The 22,645-nt window shown below is 34.7% G+C and overlaps 1 protein-coding gene and 1 long non-coding RNA gene across 2 annotated transcripts; one reads left to right on the top strand and one right to left on the bottom strand.

Moving 5' to 3' along the window:
* The first annotated feature begins 14,784 nt into the window (after nt 1–14,784).
* On the top strand, nt 14,785–16,344 carry LOC147393333 (mavicyanin-like). The gene is made up of 2 exons (XM_086456365.1): nt 14,785–15,016; nt 15,821–16,344. The coding sequence occupies exons 1-2, from the start codon at nt 14,857–14,859 to the stop codon at nt 16,210–16,212; spliced, it is 552 nt and encodes a 183-aa protein (XP_086312491.1). The 5' UTR covers nt 14,785–14,856; the 3' UTR covers nt 16,213–16,344.
* A 134-nt stretch (nt 16,345–16,478) lies between these two features.
* LOC147393332 (uncharacterized) lies at nt 16,479–18,478 on the bottom strand. The gene is made up of 3 exons (XR_015182213.1): nt 18,256–18,478; nt 18,066–18,145; nt 16,479–17,328 (listed from the first exon to the last, which is right to left on the bottom strand). It is a non-coding gene; the product is annotated as an uncharacterized LOC147393332 (long non-coding RNA).
* Nucleotides 18,479–22,645: the final 4,167 nt, after the last annotated feature.

Below are 22,645 nucleotides of genomic sequence, written 5' to 3'. Positions count from 1 at the left end.
CGCTGTGAGACCATTTATCCGACTCAGGCTGGCTGTTTGCTGTGACCATAAGCAATGGGTCTCTTTTCAATGTGTCAGAACGTTCGACTACTACTAGAGTGTTAGTGATCACGACCAATCATCTTCGTTTATGCTTATCAGGCGTGCATGTGATTCCTAAAATAGTACTCCACTCGTATACGACCACCTTTACAATACACGTTTACTGGTAAAGATAAGAAAGGAATAGATCCAGATTCCAGTTGTGACTCCACTCTCATACGCGTCCCATACCACGTATGAGCTTGGTGGTCCCTACCGTACATCCCAGGATAGTGCACCCCTCCGGATGATGTGACGCACTATCCCTTCAGGCATTCACAGACCCTTTAACAATTCACAAAATAGTTACATATATATATATATATATATATATATATATATATATATATATATATATATATATATATATATATATATATATATATATCTTATTTTTCATATAAAACAAAAGAAAAATTAACAGAATAGGATTGAGAATGGATATCCAGTTCCTACCATGCAACTGTGGCCACCCGACCTAAAATAAAAATAGTACTCAGCGTACGTGCTAACATATTCTTAAATAAACATGCAACTCTTTCATTAATAACTTAGATATCCTTTCACCAACTTGCATACAACATACAATGTAAAATGCAGACATCACCCCTCGGGTGTGATTCTGACATTTTACCGTTGATCTCTTTCCCCATTCTTTCTGTACTTTCACTTTTTGTCTTTTCGAATCAAATCATTCATTTTCAATCTTTCAAAGTCATTTTTGAGTTTTCAATTGAAAATCATCAAGATTTCTTCAAAACGAGGTCCCGTGATGCACGGTACCTAAGCTGGTCAAAATGATAAAAGTTGGTGAAAATTTGGCTAAGTGTTGGAAACTTAATTTTTCAAAGTTCTCAAAATTGAAAACGAGTTTTTCGAAATAAAGGTCTCGATCACGAGATTCGACACCATATATTTTTTATAATTTAATTCAAAGTAATGCGAAAGTTACTACATTTTGAAAATCTACTTAAAACGTCGAAATTTATGTTTTGTCCTTGAAACCAAAATTTAGATTTTGATCCTTTGAGATTTGGATCTTGAAACCATTCTAATTGTTCCGAAATGGGGGGTAAAACCTTAATTTCATTAAAGAACTTAAAGTAAATGAACATTTACTTAAATATTTTTAATGAAATGAAGGGTGGCAAATCAAGTGTAGGCAATGGGGAAGTCAAGTCAAGAGTCAGAACTCAGTTCTGAAGAGAACTATTTTGTCGGCGGTAGAATCAAGATTCTGTCGGTGGAAGGCAATAGGGAAGTCAAGCCAAGAGTCAGAACTCAGTTCTAAAAAGAACTATTTTGTAGACGGCAGAATCAAGATTCTATCGGTGGAACCGACAGAATGCTTATCGGTAGGTGTCGGTGGAACTGACAGAATGCTTATCGACAGCTGTCGGTGGGACCGACGACATCTGTCGACAGAACAAAATTTTCTCGCGATTCTTAATTTCGTCGGTGGCAGAAATCTCATTCTGTCGGTGGGACCGACATAATGCCTTCGGTAGGTGCTAGTGGCACCGACCCTTCCCGCCGACAGTCCTGAACTTCACTCGAACCTTTGAGTTTTCGATCCCCTTTTTGATTTCTTCTTCCATTCTTCGAATCATTCGACCACCCACGAGTTTGTAGTTAAAACTTGACAAAACATCATCAAAATATCTATTTCTACCATGAATTTGAAATCAAATACCAATTTCTACGATTTAAATGCAAATAGTAAATTTTGTTTCAAAACCTAAATGCACATTTCAGAAATCTAAAGTTATCAATAGGAATTGAAAATCCTTTACTTGTTTGTGGTTGTCAATGGTGATGAATAAACACTAAGGATCAATGCTTGCCGGCTTGAAGTTCCAAAAGTGGTTGAACTCAGGTACCAACGGTGTGGCTGATTGTGAAACCCTCTTTGAAGGTGTTTTTCCCCTTTTTAATGGCCAACAACGACTCTCCTACGATTTGGATGAGGTTCCAAGTGATTATAAACAAACCTAATTGCTGATTTTTGTGGGAAACCAAGAGAAAGAAAAGGAAATGGAGGTTGGATGGGGTGAGGACGTAGAGCTCGACAACGCCAACAACATTGCCTTCTTCGTCGAGGTTCAACTCGACTTCGTTTGCGCTAGAACTTGGTGGAAATGGGTCGAAACCCTTAGGTTGAAAAGTGGTTGTCGTTTGGGATTTCTTAGAGAGGAAGAAAAAATGAATGAAATAAAAGAAAATCAGATTTCTTTTATAGCAATGTTGAGGGCATACTTGTAATTTTCCCATCATTTCTAGTTTCGATCGTAACTTAACTATTCGGACTCGAAAATTGACAAGTGAGTATACCATTTTGAATAATTTTTCATTACGTATCTAACGGTGTCATCAAATCTTTCTGATTCTCGCTCTAATGAAATTTCACTATTTTGGATCCCACTTAATACGAAATTCGAGGATTTTATAACTTTTTCATCCGGACTCAAATTCGAACATGCTTATAGGCTAATGTATATATTTCGATCCTTTTGAATCTAATGACGAAGTCAATTTTTCTTGAAATTAATCATAGTAATATTCGAGTATTTTACTCTAAGTCTCTCATTCGATATTTTCCTCCAAATCTCACCATTTAATTTTCTCGAGATATGAGTTAAAAATTCGGGATGTTACATTTCAAATGAAGAACTGCAATTTTGTTAGCACGCCATCTAAAGTGGGTTTGAAGCTCATCAAAGATCTTGAAGGAAAGAGGGTTGACAACACCCTTTACAAGAAAATTGTGGGAAGCTTTATGTATTTGACTTGCACAACAAGGCCTGATATTATGCATATTGTAAGTCTCATTAGTAGATACATGGAATGTCCAAAGGAGATGCATCTTTTAGCTGCCAAGAGGAATTTTTGATACTTGCAAGGAACCATTGAACATGGGTTATTCTACAAGAAAGGTGAAAAGTTAGATTTGTTTGGTTTTACTGACAATGACTATACAGGTGATCTTGATGATAGAAAGAGTACGTTTGGTTGGTATTCATGATGGGTTTATCAACTGTGTCATGGAGTTCAAAGAAGCAACCACTTGTCACTTTTTCAACCACCGAAGTAGAGTTTGTAGCTACGACTGCATGTGCTTGTCAAACCATTTGGTTAAGGAAAATTCTTGAGGAACTGCACTTCAAACAACAAGAACTCACTGTACTTTATTGTGACAATAGTTCAACAATTAAATTATCCAAGAATCTTGTTTTGCATGGAAGAAACAAGCACATTGATGTTAAATATCATTTCTTAAGAAACCTCACTAAAAATGGAGCTATTGATCTCGTTTATTGTAGAAGTGAATACCAAGTTGCTGACATATTTATCAAACCCTTGCGTTTCAGAAGTTGAGAAAGCTACTTGGTGTATGTACTTTGCAAGATCGTGATTAGAGGGTGTTTGGTTGTTAATATGTATTAAATTGAGTGTTTGAAAACATCAGTTTAAGAGAGGGATTGTTGAAAATGTCATCACGTGAGTATGTTATTCTTGTCCTAGTCTTTAGGAATTGTTTCTTCAATTTCTTTTATTGTTGCAAGATGTGGTTTATTGTTATTAACCAGGTATATAAGATTTTGTTAGTGGATTTTTGTACGTGTCAAGATCTGTTATGGTCATTAGCATGATCTTTGGTTTTACTTGGTCTATAGGAGGGTACGTGTTTATTTTTCTATTTTGCATGTTCAAATGAGTGCCTAGTTCGGTGGTAGAACGTTGAGTTGTAATGTCTATATATGGGTTGCTTAATTGATGAATGATGTGACAAGAGAATCTAGAATTTCTTTTTTCATTTTTTAATAGTTCTTTCCTCTACTTACATATATAAAAGTTTATTTTTTTATCAGAGAGTGTTATAGATCCTTGTATTGCCACGGTTGTTTGTTGGTATGGTTGGATCTTCAAAAATGTCATATCGGTGACCTTGAATTCCCTCTTTGATCGATCTCAATCTATTTGTTACTTCATTTGAACTTGAGCCTCATGAAAATTATATTTGAGCAATTTCTATACTTTATCTCGTTCCAATAAAGAAGTTTCAACTTGCTCCACCTTTATAGACCCAATTTCATAACCCATAATGGGTGTTAGAATCTTCCCATAAACCGCTTCAAATGGTGTCATTTTGGTAGATGTATGATATGAAGTGTTATACCAATATTTTGGACATGATAGCCACTTAACCCTTTTTTTTAGTTGGTTACTAGTGAAACAATGGAGATATGTCTTTAGACATCTATTGACAACTTTAGTTTGGCCATTAGATTGCGGATGATGCCCACTGCTCATATTTAGTTTGGTCTTTTTGCATCTTGAATAGTTCTTGCCAAAATTTGCTAGTGAAAATCGGGTCCCTATTTGTGATGATCAACTTGGGTATCCCTAATTTTAGGACATTTTTGACAAAGGTTTGGGCCTGAATTGTTGTCGTGTATGGGTGACTAAGGACCATGAAGTGAGCATATTTGGAAAGGCGGTCGATGAGCACAATCATTATTGATTTTCCAAAGGAGGTTAGGCAATGCATCTATGAAATCCATTGAGATTTCTTGGTGCAGAACATAGTTAGTAAATTGGCAATTGATTCGCGAATTAGACATGAATTAGATGTATATTACTCTTCCCGATCAAAACTACCATTGGATTCAAATATTTAGATTAATTCACGGATCTTTGAATCCCAACGACTAAATCGTAACTTGTACGTATATTCCATAAGTATTTTATTAAAATACGTCGTATTACCCTGTTCTCACTTCAAAACTCAAGACTCAAGAGAAAGGAAAAAAATCCTAAGTTGAAAATCGTCCCCATAGACCCATTGTGGAGTTTATTTGTTGGCTATCGGTCATCCAGTGAAATTTTCGTCTACTACGCATTAATAACTTTTTAAAAATGACAAGAATTTTTTTTTTTGAATTTATTTAGGTTATGAGACATGGTGATTTTGACATTAATAGACATGGTGATTTTGACATTAATTACTATATCATGTTTTATACTTTTCATTTACATTAATTATTAGATAGATTAAAACTAAATCTGTAAGTGTGAATATATATTTTATTGGATGAGTGCAATTATGAATTTTTATTTGTTTACTTAAGATATTTTTAATTTAAATATTGATAATTTGATTAGTAGATTAGAATTGTTAAGTCATGTCATATGTTATATATATCTGAATTTTTGAAAGTTTTAAAAATTGTTAGATCCGAATCATTTTCAAATTATTTCCGTATCGTATTTTTACCATCCTGCATTTTTTTCGTCGAATTTTTGAGCAAATCGATGTATTACTATTCCGAATTGTACTCGATTGAATTCCATACCATTTTTTCCCCGTCCACTGAATTGCTAACTATCGTCCAGTAGAGGGAGAGGGTGTAATAACATGGTTGGAGATGTTGTGTCATATTTATTGTGTTGACACACTTCACACTCTACGATGTAATTTTTAATAAATTGATGCATATCTTGCCGATAAAAAGTATTGGAGACCTGTTTAAAGATCTTGAGATATTCGAAATGACCCACTATGGGCCTCGAATGACAGTTTGCAACTTCGAATTTGGCCCAAGAACAATCTGCCCACTATGCTTTAAAAACCCATCTTCATAACAATAATATTTCTCACTACAATGAGTGTGTCCAATCTTATGAGTGTTTGGTAATGACCATATCGATATGTCCTACTTTGAAAACTAATATGCTCCGTATAACTCATCCAAGAATTCATTGATAATTAGAATTGGGAACTTATCCTTGATTGTGATCTTGTTTAGTGCTCTATATCAACACATATACGCCACGTACCATCCTTTTTTTTTGGAACCAAGAGAACTGGTAACAAATATGGACTAGTACTTGGTTGGATCAGTCCTACTTGTAACATTTCTCCGATTAACCTCTCAATTTCATTTTTTTGGAAGTGTGCATATCGATATGGTCGTATATTGGTAGATGCACTATCCGCCATGAGGTTGATTTGATGATGATGATCATGTTTTAGAGGAAGTTGAGTTAGTTTTTACCTTCTTCAAAAGGAGCATAAAGTATAATATACATGTTGTATCCTGGTAAAGAGTACACTCCATGGCGTGGTTGTTAACAACCTTGATTGGCTCATTCTAGTTGCCCATTAGCTTGTACCTCCTTCTATCAACTGTGAATTCCATGCTAAGGTTGGCAAAGTTTCACAAGATAGGTTCCAAAGTTCGCAACCATTGTGCTCATAAACCCATGTCACACCCTCCCACAGGAAACATATATAAGTCAGTTTTAAATTAGAATTCTTTCAATGTAATCGGTAGATCAGGACATGACTTGTCCACGTGAGCTTCCCACCATTGGCTACTATGACCTCAAATTTATCATCGACGATGGTTCGACAATGGAGTTTTCTAGTAAGAGTCGGGTCCACAAACTTGTAGGTACTCCTTGAATCAATGAGTACAGTAATGAGATTCTTTTTCACGAATCCATATAACCGCATTATTTGAAAAGTAACCGGAGCAGCGATATCATAGATTGAAATCTCCAATTGTTGGGTTTCCCTCTCATTACATTCATACTCCTCCGTTGGTTCATCATTGGAAACTCTTCCTTCCATTAAAAATAGTTTTCTTTTCCTTACTCTAATGTCCTCAAACCCATTTTTCATCACTATTAGAGAATAATGTTAGTTAGTATTGGTTACCGAATTTCCCTTTTCTGTAATAAAGTTTTTTATAGAATTTGTTAAAGGAGCCCTCTCCGAGTTTCTCTTCTATGTATATAAGGCCATGGTTGATCCTACTGATTCAATGAAGAATTTCATTCATTTCTTTCTCTTCTATTCTTTTCTCATTTTCATAATATGGTATCCGAGCCCCTTTTTCTTTCCTGAGTATCCATGGCTGACTCAACCTCTACCACACCGCAGTCCACCACGGTGGCTTTTCTTCCTCTTTTGTTCAACAATCTCTAGTTATTTTTAATCACACCTTATCGGTCAAGCTTGATAATGAGAATCACCTTCTTTGGAAACAATAGGTCTCTGCTTCTGTGCGTGGGCATCGACTTCTTCATTTCCTTGATGGGTCTCAATCCTCTTCGATGAAGTTTCTTTTTCCCTCTGATCAGATTTCTCATCGAGTTAATCTTATGTTTCTGGAATGGGAGCAGCAAGATCAACTCATTGTCTCTTGGTTGTTATCATCTATGACTGAGGGGTTACTTACTTGTATGGTTGGCTGCTCTACGTCTTCTCAGATTTGGTCCACTCTTGATCAATCTCAGACTCGAGCTAAAATCGACCAGCTCAAGCGTGCACTTCAGAATCTAAAGAAAGGTTATTTTTCTATTAACGATTATTTGCTTCGCATAAAAAATTACATCGATCGTTTGACTTTTGTTGGCTATCCTATTGATTCTACTGCTCACATCGAAGCTATTTTTGAGGGTTTACCTCAGGATTATGATACCTTTATAATTTCTGTTAACTCAATCTGATGCATATTCTGTTGAAGATATTGAATCTCTGTTGCTTGCTCAAGAGTCCCGGATTGAAAAACATTCCAGAGGGCTTGATTCTAGTACTGCTATTGCTAACCTTGCTACCCATGGCCATCCGCGCAAATAGCATCGCGGAGCCTTTCTTCAAGCTCCTTCTAATCGGTCTATTTCCAATTTTAACTTTCTTCTTGTGGTGGATTTCATGGTGGACTTGGGGATCGTTCTAGTTCTAGTAGTTATCGAGGTAGCTATCATCAGGGTGGTGGTCGATCTAGTTTCCCCTGGTATGGATAGTTATGACCTTAATGCCAGTTGTGTAACAAGCCTGGCCACACTGTTCTTCAGTGTTGGCATCGATTTGATGAGTCTTTCCAAGGCCCGTTAGCTATCACACCATCAAATGCTTCTTTTTTGCCTCAGATGCAAGCCACAACTATGGTTGCTACACCTCACACTCCTTATGATCCTTGTTGGTATTCGGATTTAGGGATGACACGCTACTGTACTCCATATGCAAATAACCTATGACTCGAGATGGCTACTCTGGTATAGATCAGATTCATATGGGCAACGAAACATGTTTGTTAGTTCAGGCTATTGGTCATTCTTATTTTCTCTCTCAATCTCATCTTCTTAAACTCAATCAGATTCTTCATGTGCCCTTAATTACTAGAAACTTACTTAGTGTTTCTAAATTTGCATTTGACAATAATCTATATTTTCAATTCCATTCTAACTATTGTTTTGTCAAAGATCAAGTAACTCACCAGGTTGTAATGAGAGGGATTCTTAGAGATGGCTTATATGGATTTTATCTACCTCAATTTGTTCGTCCTGCTTCACGTCAAGCGAGTCCTCCAAACACTTTCACCCTTCCTGCTCAATCTTCTAGTAGTATCATTGTTTCTCCTACAGTTTGTATGTCTACATTGTCCAAGGATACTCAACTGTTTCAACTTTGGCATAACAGATTGGGTCATCCTTCTTCCCAAATTGTAAAACCTGTCATACAAGTTTGTAATGTTCCACACATTAATAAAATGAATACTATTTTCTGTCAATCATGTTGTTTGGGCAAAATACATAAATTTCCCTTTCCCAATTCCATAATCAAATACACTACACCTTTGCAGTTGATTCACTTAGATTTCTGGGGTCCTCCCCAACTCCTTCTGCTAATGGGTATCGATATTATGTTCATTTTATTGATGCCTATTCTAGGTACACTTGGATATATTTGTTGCGGCTCAAGTCTGATACCTTTGAAACCTTTGTTAACTTTAAAAAACAAGATGAATTACAACTTGGTTGCCCTCTCAAAGTCATTCAAACCGATTAGGGCGGTGAATTTAGAGCGTTTTCTTCTTTTTTTAGAGATCATGACATTTACCATAGGGTGTCTTATCCAAGTGCTCACCAACAAAATGGCCATGCTGAGAGAAAGCATAGGCACATTGTTGAGAATGGTTTGACTCTTTTAGCTCAAGCTTCTATGCCTATCAAATATTGGGATGAAACTTTTCAGACTTTTATTTTTCTTGTTAATCACTTGCCTACTGCTGTCCTTAGTCATCGTACTCCTTATGAGATCTTGTTTCATGTCAAACTTGATTTCTCTTATCTCAAAATTTTTAGTTGTTTGTGTTTTCCCAATATCAAAACTTTCAATTGCCATAAGCTGCAATTCTGCTCACTCCCATGCACTTTCCTTGGTTACAGCCTCAATCACAAGGGTTATAAGTGTCTAGATCCTAAGGGAAAAATAATTATCTCTCGAGATGTGTTATTTGATGAACACACTTTTCCTTTCTCTCAATCTACACAATGTTCTCGGTTTATTCCTGTGAGTCCACTAGATCCTATTTTAGCTTTTATTCCTGTTATTACTCATGATCCACAGGCTGCTACTGACATTTCTGCTTTGAAACTCACTGACTCTGGTTTATTTACCAATGATATTAATACTCATATTGCTAATTTTGTTGCTAATACTAATGTACCTATGCAGGCTGATGATATCTCTATTACTCAGGATGAAATTCAACAACCTTCATCAGCACCTATTCCATCCCATCCTATGACTACAAGAGTCAAAGCTGGGATTTTCTAGGGAACCAACTACTGTCCATGATGCTCTCGCCAATGAAAATTGGAGATTAGCTATGAAAGATGAGTTCTTAGCTTTAGTGCGAAATGGAACATGGACTCTTGAGGATCTACCCGCTGGTCGTCAAGCCATAGGTTGCAAATGGGTTTTCAAAGTTAAGGAAAATCCGGATAGTTCGATACTTAAGTGTAAGGCCTGTTTGGTTGCGAAAGGTTTTTATCAAGTGGAGAGTTTTGATTTCAATGAGACTTTCATCCTTGTAGTCAAGCCCACAACTATCTGAGTGATCCTTACTATTGCTCTCACTCGAGGTTGGGATATACGCCAATTGGATGTTAACAGCGTATTTCTTAATGGAGACTTAAAAGAGGAAGTATTCATGGTGCAACCTCCAGGTTTTGAGGATCCTAGTCGTTATCATCAGGTCTGCCACCTACACAAAGCTCTCTACGGACTAAAACAGGTGCCAAAAGCTTGGTTTGAAAAATTACAGCATACTTTGGTCAGCTTGGGTTTCCCCTCGGCCAAGTTTGATCAATCTCTATTTGGTGTACGTAGATGACATATTAATAACTAGAAGTTCAGTTCAAGTGGTTTCAAACTTAGTCTCAGCCATCAATACATCATTTGCTTTCAAAGATTTAGGGCCTATCAATTACTTCCTTGGCATACATGTTACTAGAACTAACGATGGTTTGCATTTGTCCCAAACAAAGTACATCACTGACCTACTTTGCAAAGCTAAGATGCAATATGCTAAAGGCATCAGTACACCAATGACCAGTGGCCACAAGTTGTTTAGCTATGGAAGTGATCCTATTAGAGATGTTCAGTTGTATAAAAGTATTGTGGGGGCCTTACAGTATGCAACCATTACTCGACTAGAAATTGCATATATTGTTAATCGAGTTTGTCAATTCTTGTAGAACCCACTTGAAGCTCACTGGTAGGTTGTGAAACAAGTACTTTGGTATTAAGCTGGTTCACTAGACTCAGGTCTCCATCTTCGTAAGAGTTCTAATCTTCACATCACAAGCTTTTGCGATGCCGATTGGGCATCCGACCCCGACAATCGTCGATCTACATCTGGTTTTTGTGTTTATTTGGGCTCTAATTTAGTCACTTGGCAATCCAAAAAGCAACACACGGTATCGCGTTCGAGCACCGAAGCGGAATACCGAAGTCTTGTTCACTTGACAGTTGAAGTAACTTGGCTTCAATCCTTGCTTAAAGAACTGAATGTGATCAGCACCAAACCTCCAACACTATGGTGTGACAACCTCAACGTTGTAATGCTCTCTACAAACCCAATACAACATGCCAGAACCAAACATATCGAACTTGATCTTTACTTTGTCCGAGAAAAAGTTGTACAAGGATTATTTGTGGTTAAGCATGTACCAAGCATTGATCAAGTTGCTGATATATTGACCAAGGCTATATCGAGTACCAGGTTTTATGAGCTAAGGTCCAAACTTAGAGTGGAGTCCTTTGGCGCCCTGAGATTGAGGGGGAATATTAGAGAATAATGTTAGTTAGTATTGGTTATTGAATTTCCTCTTTCTGTTTTAAAGTTTGTTATAGAATTTGTTAGAGGAGCCTTCCAGAGCCCTCTTTGAGTTTCTCTTCCATATATATAAGGCCATGGTTGGTCCAATTGATTCAATGAAGGATTTCGTTCATTTCTTCCTATTATGTTCTTTTCTTATTTTCATAATTATCACAATTGTAACATAACTGTTTTCGACGTCGTTCCTCAGCCTCCTCTGATGTTAATCGCTTAATAACGGGTATGGGTGGAATCGGTGCAGGATTTGCTGATGAAGTTTTAAAAGTTGCTGATCTTTGATGTTGTTTCCTTATGAATGTCTTCTCTTCTTGTAGTTTGGCCAGCTCAATAGCAGTCATAAGAGTCGTGGGTTTAAACATCCTCATGTTGACTCTTATCTTTCTTTACGTCCTCTGATAAAGCAACTCAAAAGGAATGACTCTGGGAGCCCGGTAACATGGTTATCAAGCATCTCGAACTCCTTTTGGTACTCCCGAAAATTATCTGTTTGGCAAAGCTTTGCCAAAGATTCAACATAATCTTCATATTCGGTTGGACCAAATCGGGCACTTATTGTGTTGGTGAACTCCGCCCAACTTAAAAATTCAACAACAATATTCATCCATTTAAACCATTGAAGAGCTTCTCCTTCGAGACGAAATGAAGTTATTCTCATTTGTTGTGCCATCAGTGTTTGATAATATTCAAAAGAAAATTCCATACGATAAATCCACCCCATCGGTTCCTCTCCACAACACCTAGGAAATTCAAGTCGGATGGTTCGTAAACTAATGGCTGAGTTCACATCCCCACGCCTTTGGTTTGGTTCATGCTCGTGGTTTGGTGTTGCCCCTATAGATTGACTCTCGCTGGCCTCTACCCTCATACATTGTACGTTCTCCGATAGATGATCATATTTTAGTTAAGAGCTGCAATCATCTCCATCACTTCATGCCATTAATGTTCTGATCGCTCGGAGAATTGTCAGAGTTCTTGCTCCATGTTTTGTTTCCTTTGTGTTCGGGTTGATACCATGCATCATGGATCGAACCTGCTCTGATACCAAATGATAAGATTACTTGTAAAATCAAAGAGGACAATGACAGAGAGGATAAAAAGAATTGTCCATTGAATAGACGATATTAGGATTATTTAAGAATTCTTTCTCTAGTTTCTCATCCATTCCATCATCCTTATTTAAACTACTCTCCACATTAGGTTAATAAAATGTTACCTTTATTCTAGGAGGACTACTTTAAAAAAAAAAAAAAAAAAAAAAAGAACGACAGATACTTATCAAGACTAAGTAAACTATGGTAAGGAATTCAAATTAGAGTCTAATTTGTCTCGCCCCTATTCAATCCATTGACTTAGTCACAACTATGTGCCCACTAGGAGACTTTGTTCTTATCATGCTCTTAGTAAAACTTGGTGTGGCAATAGAAGCTCCCTATTTATATTTGTATTTGAAATCTGATTGGATCTTGTCAGGACTGAATCCGATTGTTATCAAATTGGATTTGGATCCTAATATTGAGTTCCAACAAAAAATTAGACGTTCCATATCCGATCCATGCAGTCCAATCCTTATTGGATCGGTCTCATATCAACCTCAATTTGATCCCAATCCAATCCATTGACAGCCTTACAAATGAGGCTAAGGGTGTGTTTAGAAATGGTAGTTGAAGTAACAACTCCTACCTTAATATTCTAATTGGTTGTTTAGTTCACCAATTCCATGGAGTTGCAACTCCAAAAAGGTCCTCAACTCCCATTTTTAAAGGAGTTATACCTACCACTTATGTGGGTGGGATTTACAACTCCGTGTAAAAATCTTTAATCCAAAAAATCGAATTGACTCACCTGAGTCATTTAGTGTATAAATCATTCAACTCACTAAACATTATTTATAATCTAGAGTCCTATTTAACTAATTATAATTTTTGAGTAAAATAAGATGATTAGAATAGAGATAAAATGGGTTGGATTTTATCTGAAATTTGAGTAATCCAAATCTCACGGGTTTGGACCCCTTGGAATAGATCCAAATAAAAATATGGGTTGATATACTTAATCCAATGCAGATCTGGGTCAGATATGAATTCACGCCTATATCTGCCTAGATCCGAATGATATATTATTTTGAAAATTAGTTTTTACTTTTCAAAATATCTTTTATCTACTACTTTAGTATAATATGAATTCTTAGAAAATAAATAAATTATAATAGTAAAATTGAATAATATAACAAATAAAAAAGAAATATAATAGAAAAAATGTTGAATAGTCCAAAATTATCCGACTTGAATTAAGTAATTCAGTGGGTCAGATCCGAATCCGGATTTAGTGTAATCAATATGATTTATATATGATTTTAGCTAATAAGATCCGAGTCATGTTTTGATACGAATCCGATTAAAAAAATTAGATCTAAATATGGATATAGTTAGATCCAGCCTGAATCCATGTCATTTTAAGTCCTATATTAGAATATGTTTCATCATAAAATCATATTTATTTAAGATAACAAATATTTAAATTATCAAAAATTAATTATTTTATCAAAATATATAAAACTGCTTGAATTTTATTGACTATGACAATATTTTACAAGTAATAGAGAAATCATATTAGATCTCAGTCAAATGCCAACAACGTACTTTTATGGGCCTAAGATTAAGAGGTCGGCTGGGTGAAAGCCAAGTGTCCTAACCTAACCGGCCTAGATGAGAATCGATTAGTGTGTAAAAAATGAAATATATAATTATATTACTGATTATTTTACATGGTTCAGATCATCAAATTGTAAGATAGTGTTCATGATGCATAGATTAAGGAATTCAGAGTCATTATATTAGGACTCAGTTATATCAAATAGTCTCCCTTAAGGTTCTATTTTATGCAATTTGGTGGCTAAAGTTTTTTAAATTATAAAAAAACAAAACAGGACAAGAAAAAGTCAAAATGGATTTGGAGTTGGAGGATGTTTAACTGCTTTCCAACGAAACTCCATCTTCACCAAATCCTGCCAACAATTTTTTTTAGAAAGGTTCTGTTTGGATGAGCAGAACTTAATGGGTTTTATGCAAAATGCAGTTTCTCAACGTTGCAAGTACAGCAATTTTCGAGATGTCTTATTTTTGTGCAAAAAAAGTGTTAAAAGACTCAAACCCATCAGCACCAGCAATTTTCGAAGGCAGTCTAGTGAACGAATTTTCAATAACATGTTTTCTCAGAAATAACAGGTACCAAACAGACCTTTACACGATATATCATTCATTGACAATCCTGCCCTCCTTGATAATCATTAAATTACCAAAATACTATGCAACAGAAAAGATATGAACAATTGGGTAAGGGGTATATATGTCCCGTGTATGTCCAATAGTACTTTTAACTCCAAATAAAATCAAAATAACTTACAAAAAAAGAATTAAGTATCAATACAAAAATCAAAATAAAAAGTTCAAGTTGGCTATGAGATTAGGTTATCTACTTATGAGCCATCCCCCATAAATAATAAACCTGCATCACAGCACAGCACACCGCGCAACACACAACACACAACACAACCCTCTTGTCTTCGATTCAAACTCTCACCATGGCCAAGCTTCTCCTATTTCATGTTCTTGTTGGTCTTGGTCTTGTGATAACTTGCACAGCAACTACGTACACTGTGGGGGATAACTCTGGATGGGACATAAGCTCTGATTTTGATACATGGGTCAAAGACAAGGTGTTCAAGGTTGGCGATGTTCTATGTAAGTGATTATTTCTTGTTTTATTTTGGTGCCTCTTATTCACTGTTGATATGTTGCAAGGGTGAATGTGATATCGATTCTCACATTTCTGACGTGTATGTATGTACGGAATCATAGAGGTTTTTGATCGAGATACGAGTTAAAAGCATCTATGGCTATGTGTGCACCTTCACATCAGCAATGTGAGAATCGATGTCAATTTTAATGTTACTTTATATATATATATATACAATTAAGATCATGAATATATTTCACTCTTATAAAAACAGTCGTAATAATATGACACCCCCTTCTGACAAATGCCGGCCCCCTACACCCCCATCACTGAACTGTAGATCATTCACCTCGGGAACGCAGCACCATAAATCTTTTCCTTGTGATCCCTAGGCATTTGATCTGCTGTTTTGTGATGGGGGCGTAGGAAGTGTTTGATAGAAAGGAGCGTCATATTATCACGGTTAAAAAAAAAAGTGAATTTGCCACCTTTAAAAAAAAGTTAATGGCTTTTTAAGAGAAGGGAGTTCATTACTTCATCGGTCTTCGGAAAAAAAAAAGTTATTTATGAAAATGGGTATACTCCCATTTTCTATTAAAATAAAAAAATTCATAGCAGATTGTATAATTTTTGAAAAATTCATATCCATTTTTGTAATTCTCTCAAGATAAAATCTAATTGGTTCTATTTCCAACCAATCCACGGCGATAAGTGGGCGGCATGACCTATTCTCTTTATTCTAACTAGTTCATAAAAATATCCCTAATTCTGAATTTAAATTACTGAAATTTCACTTCTATTGTTGCCAGTGTTCCAATACTCGTCGTCCCACAGTGTAAGTGAGGTGGACCAAGATAGTTTTAATGGTTGCAACGTGACCAACGTTATACAAACAAGCAGTGATGGGAACACCTCAATACCATTGTCGGCCCCAGGAGAAAGATACTTCGTTTGTGGGAACAAGTTACATTGCCTAGGAGGAATGAAACTTTCCGTCATCGTTAATAAAGATCGTGCAATTTCTCCCATTGGAGCCCCAGAAGCCGGGGATCCCTCTTCTCTTCCAGATCCCTCTTCCAAGAATAACCATCCTTTACCCAACACTCCGACTTCAATTGGGTTTGTCCATGGTGGAAGGGACACTCTTATTATAGCTTTTCTAAATACCATTGGAACGTTTTTATGTATTTTAGTCATTTGAGATTGTGAGGGTAAATATATGTTTAATCTTTCTATAAATTGATTTGGATAATGTAGGCATTTGGATGGAATGATTATTGTATCTTTTGTTGTGTAGAATCGGCTTAGGCCTACTGGGTATATTGTTCGGATAGATATCTTGAATTAAGGTGCCAATGGGTACTGTTTGTCAAATACCCTACTTATACAGTCTCTGACCCAACAAAAAATTAATAGGGAAATTTGACATTTGAGAAAATATGATATTTTGAGTTTTGGAAGAGATGATTTTGGACGAAAAACCTACAATTATACCATTATATTGTTGGGGGGAAGAATGATGAGAACCTTCCTATGTGTGTAACAAAGAGACAATCAATCAAACAGGAAAAATGTAATTACTAAGTGAGTCGTGTTTCACACATTGGTGTGCACAAAACCATAAATGCTTCTCACACGATTCTTGATGAAACACATCTATGGTCCTATACACACATTCATGCCAGCAATGTGTGAAACAATGTCAATTTCAACGTTACTTCAACATTTTCTTTACTAAGCTAAACTATGAAATAATCAAATAAAGAAATCGAAGAGGCTAGTAATTAAATACATAAAAGGCAAACCACACAACACCAAGTTTTTACATAGAAAACCTTTTTAATGTGAGGGAAAAACTATGGGACAACTCCAAACAATCTTCACTATTCAAAAGATGATGATATAAAGGTTTTCTTCTAATGCTCTTATCCAACGCTTGAGGTGTTACAAGAAATTGAAGAAAAATAAGGATTACCTTTTTCTAACTTTAACGACAAATAAATTTTACCATAAAGCACCTATCATTCTTGATGAAGAAGACTCAATACTCTGTGGTGGAACTAAGAGAAAGATCTCTCGCACATAATCTTGCTCTTGAGCATTATATGAAAGCCTTAAAAAAAACCCTAACACATTGTTCTTTTTCTCTCTTTCTATTTTCCTTGTCTCAAGAGTCCCAAAACAAAAACATACATGCCCTGCTTGCTTGAACTGCAAATTGCCGCAAATACAAAATTTTGCATTTACTTAATTTTATGCATTTTGCAATTGTAGTGCTTGGTTGTCCAATACAAAATTTTGCGTTTGCTTGGTTATCCTACAAAAAAAAAAAAAAAAAAAATGCAAATTAAACAAAAAATATTCTTAAAATCTTTTTTAAAGTTAAATAATAATTGACATATGGTCCTATATCATTAAAAAAAAAATCGAAAGATAAATTAAATCATTTCAACTAAAAGTCTCATACAACTTATAGAATTGTTCAAATTCAATAAATTAAACTCCAAGAATTATTCAACAAACCAATAAGATAAGTTAAACTATATATAAAAAAATCTCTTACAACTCCCCAATCTCTTCATGTAAGGACTCAAATTTATTCTTTCTATATTTTTCACTTTTTATAACGAACATTTTTGTAGTATAGGGATCCTTCCGAATATATTTGTTTTTAATTTTATATTTCCTAATCTCTCTACTAACCCATCACAACATCCTCATTATTGTTGTGTTCAATTTATTAACATGACACAAGTTTAAGCTAAGATTTCTCAGATCCAAATTTAACTTCTCCCTTTGTGCTTCGTGATCCAAATCACTTTCTTGAAGTGTCAATGTAGTCATTGAAAATCACGAAACCTAGTCTCTCTCGGTCATTTCTTCGAACATCTTCAATGCAAGATCGAAGTACAAAGCCTAAACCTTTCATTTAAACCCTTCCTTTTGGGGTAAACACAAACCTAAACTGAAAATCAAAAACCCTAACCAGAGGAATATACAAAACCCTAACCTAAACCTAAAATAAAAATTACGGTGAGGAGAAAGTTGGTGCACCTGATGAAGTATTCTCCTTACTTTGAGCTTTGACGAAGTATTCTTTTTTATTCAAAGTATCCTCTTTACAAACACCGATTCTGATGAGAGAGAAGATGGAAGAAAAAGAGGATGAAAGTCTGCAACACAGAGATCTATCGAAGTCTATAACAGAGATCAATCAAAACTTGGGTCAATCAAAGCTTGTTACCTTGAAATTGAAGCTTAGATTGAAACTATTGAAGTTCAATTGCATTGTTCGAAAGATCAAATCACAATCAAGAGAGATCAATTGAGGAACCTTGAAACTCATATGAGATCAATCAAAGATTTTGGCTAAAAACTGATTGAGAGAGAAAGATGGAGAAATAATTTCTACATTTTGAGGAAGATGGAGAGAGAAAGAACGAGAAGAGAGAGTAAGTGAGAGAAAGAGAGAAAAGATTTCTAAGTTTTAGATTAGTTCGATAATAGGATATATCGAAGAAACTCAACTAACATAAAAATTTGTGGAGCTATTTGCTCCAGAAAAATTCATGAAAATTTTATTGGAATTTTCACTTAATTTTATATTAGTTTGCCACATATTAAATAATAACCAATCAAACATATTCCGCAAAGCTTCGAAAATATTTATGTTTATGGCTGTTTGCAGTGTAAACAAATAGGGCCATAATTCTCTAGAGAACTCCATTCATTTATCACATGGTGGGCTTAAAAAAATAAGCCAACAATGGGTCAAATAATATAACCCTATTAATGGGCATCCACCAACCTATGGAACACAACATATATAGGGCTTATAATCATTCTCAAAAGTAGTGAAGGTCTCTCATCCGTAGATGGAAGCTTGGTTGAATAATGAAAATCTTGTATTTTCTTGACTGTTTTTCATCATACATATTGCTTGATCTAGAGATCGTAGCTCACAATATCAAATTACTATTCAAGATACATACACCTAGAGGTGTCAATGGATAGTCAAAAATTTGAATCCGATTCGAATTCGAATTTGAAAAATCGGATATTATCCAAAAATTTCAGATATCGGATTCAAATTTGAATAATTTTATATATTCGAATCCTTATTGGATACGGATTCAGATATTAACATTTCAAATCCGATAATATATAATTCAAAATACTATATAATATATATTATTTTATTTGATTAATTTTTTATATAAATAATATAATATATATTATTTATTTATTTTATATATATATAAATTATTTGAATTCTAATTGGATATTATCCGATATCCAATAAGCTAATCGGATTCGAATTCGGATAGAGTTTTAGAATATTCATTGGATTCGAATTTAAATTCAGATATCAGATAAAATTTTTGAATTCGGATTTGGATATTACTGTATCCAAACTGATAAGCATCCGTTGACAACCCTACATAAACCCTTAAATGTCATGGACACTAGGAAAGAATCACATCAGTGAATGAGTACTCATAAATTGTCATTTGTTTTCGACCTTATTTCTCTCATAAAGAATAATAATTTTCTGTCACCCCCATCTAACACATGTCCTTTGACATGGCATGTACCAGAATCATAGATTCTTTTCCTCCACATACACAACTGTACATATTTATGGGGATGAGCATTTGTGTATCCCAAGGGTAAGAGTCTATGGTTCTACCCCATGTCACTTCAGTGGATGTGTGTCAGAGGGGGACATCAGAAATCATGACTCTTTGGTAAAGTATCTGGCTTGCTATAGTTATAGCAAGTATTCTTCCTCTTTGAAACTTGATATGGACCATCGACCTCACTTAAGTATTTTGAACATTGTTTAACGTTCAAGTTGGACTTCTTTACTGATTCTTGTAAGATTCCTCCAAAAGGGTCTCTTTGACTTCTTTCATCGAAAGAACTGCTTGGACAAATCATTTCTAGATGGACTTAGGGTTGAGTTGATAATTGAAAGTTGCTTCCATGATCCATGGTACTAATGTTATAGTCCTCGAATAAATATTATCCTCATTCAAGCTCCAATTATTATCAACTGGTCATCTAGCTGAGATTTCTTGTGGCAGGGATCTTTTTAACTTTTTTAAAATATTTGGAGATTGATGTCTTTCTTTATCCAAAGTTATCTTAATAAAATGATAATACTAACTATATATTCTTAAGGACTAATGATAAACTTATGCGCTAAAGCATGTGGTGATGACACGTTTGATGTGGCAATTGTACAGACTTGTAGATATTTTTCTCTGTGTATCCCGAAGAAAAAGTTTTATGGTTATGTGCACTTGCCACGTCAAGCACGTACATACTGTGTACGTTTTAGCACGTCAGTTTATCATGATAAATTCTTAAGATTTAATTATTAAAATTTGTTAAACGTACCTGACCCGGTTAAGGATTCATTTAGACATGTTCAAGTTTTACTTTTATCCCTAAATAAGATTTTTATGTTGATGATGATAGCCAAAACCAACAAGTAAAGTTAGTAAACAAACATGCTTTATATTTTGGTGGGACACCTCTATCTCCTGTATGGGACAAAAGACATTGTATCCTAGCTCATATACATTAATGACATATGCACAATGATATATAGAATCAAATCAAGAACAATTCAAGGATGATAATCCATGGTATTATAAAACAAATGCTTGTATTATTCCATAGGACACATGAGCCCATGCTCAGATATCAGTCCAATCAATCAACCCAATTGAAAAGAATTATTATATAAGTTGGGGAAAAGACTTACTTCTAAATAATTTTGAGAAAGTACCACTACGATGAGAAGATCCATTGGATTTGCTTGAATTTAATCAAATTTGACAGACCTTGCCAACAAATTTACACATTTTTTTAATGTAACCTACAAAATAAATACACATGAAAAAAAAAAATCAAAATTAAAGTACCACTACCTAAAAAAGGGTAAGTTTGATGCCAAGGCTCATTGGATTTGCACGAGTTTAGTCAAATTTGATGGACTTTGACAATAAATTTACCCATTTTTTCACGTAGTGCACAAAATATATACACATGAAAAAAAAGTCAAAATTAACGTGCCAAACATTATTATTATTATTTTTTTAAATGTATAGAAGATAGGGGTATCCCTAGTATGATAATGGATTTCTTTTGCCAAACAGAGTACCACCTACTTAGGCACCCTACAATTAATGCTGAATAATTTATTGATGACCAGTGTCTATTATCGGGTAAAGTGAATAGAACCGGTAAAAGATTCATTCATATGTCGTGATATTTCATGTACATTAATTTGAGGTTGAAAGAAAAGGGTAAAAGTAAATTTAAGTATATTAGATATCATAAAATAATTTATTATTGAATAGGGGGTATCTCCTATATAAATGCTAAATATCTAAAAAGGCGTAAGGTTGAATACTTTGGATTTTTAGCTAAGGGATGGCAATGAGGCGGCACCCGGCCCCGATTATAAGTGTTCACCCGAACTGGTCCCAACCTGACTAGGGTATGAAATTTTTAACTCATCCCCGCCCTTAATAGTACTTTCAAAACCTGATCTCATCCCATTACGCCCTTGAACACATTTCTTTTTCATTCTTCTTAACTAAATTAGAAAATCTCCAGTTTTTTAATTAAAAAAAAATAAGTTGAGAATAAAATGAAGTGATTAGGGCATAGAAAGTCATTTCTAGGGCTTTATTTATAGACTTTAAGGTTTAATCATGCACAAAATTCTCTAAATAGACATAATTAATTGATAGTCCATATTTATTATTGTTGTTGAATAAATTATGATTTTTTGACCTAATTTCGATTATTTATTTGTGATAGGTCAAAATCATAAGATTCAAAAAGATGAAACATGATAATTAGATATGTACATTACAATTCAAGACCCAAGATAAGACCACAAACCGAAGACTAAACCTATTGGGCTAACAAGAGCTGCGGCGCGGTAAATTCCTTGGGTGATGTAGTGATGTCGGTAAGATTTTTCTCAAGATTTGTGCAATGTTAAGGCAACATGATTTGTAATGTAACAAGTTATTAAACTCTAAAACACGAGACTGTTCCGAATCCTAAAAACCCGAATTTGATCTTTATAAATAAAAAATCAGACAAGAGATATAAATCATCTTCTCTATTCCTCTTTTTTTTTTAATTATCAATTTTCTATTCAAGCTTTGTAAATAGGAGTTCTCTTCCAATTTCGGGTCAAGGTTTATAAAAGAAGCATCATTTTCTTCTCAATCTCTTCTCTTTTTATTCTTATAATTTCTTTTATTATTTTTGCAATGACTTCTGCTAGAAAGGTCGATGAAACTTGAGGAAGATTATCTAAGTTAATTTTTTTTATATCATACTTCAATATTCTATTATGATTCCAATTTTTTAAGTGGTGATCATCATATCTAGTATTTATTTTCTTGATTTTGATAATTTAATCTTAGATAAGTTCAAGTTAAACTATGCCTTATTAGAGATTTTATATTTAAATATTTTGATTTCGTCTTATTAAATATCATCACAGAATTTAAATTACATATTTGGATTAATAGATTTTATTTTCTGATCCAATAACATTAGATTTGTTGATTGGATCGAAATAATGAAATTGCCTCGACCCT

The sequence above is a fragment of the Akebia trifoliata genome, chromosome 10 (genome assembly GCF_017979445.1).
Source record: "Akebia trifoliata isolate Shusen 1 chromosome 10, ASM1797944v1, whole genome shotgun sequence".
Lineage (NCBI taxonomy): Eukaryota > Viridiplantae > Streptophyta > Magnoliopsida > Ranunculales > Lardizabalaceae > Akebia > Akebia trifoliata.
Note: the sequence above shows the minus strand (reverse complement) of the source record. Positions and strands in the feature narration are given on the sequence as shown.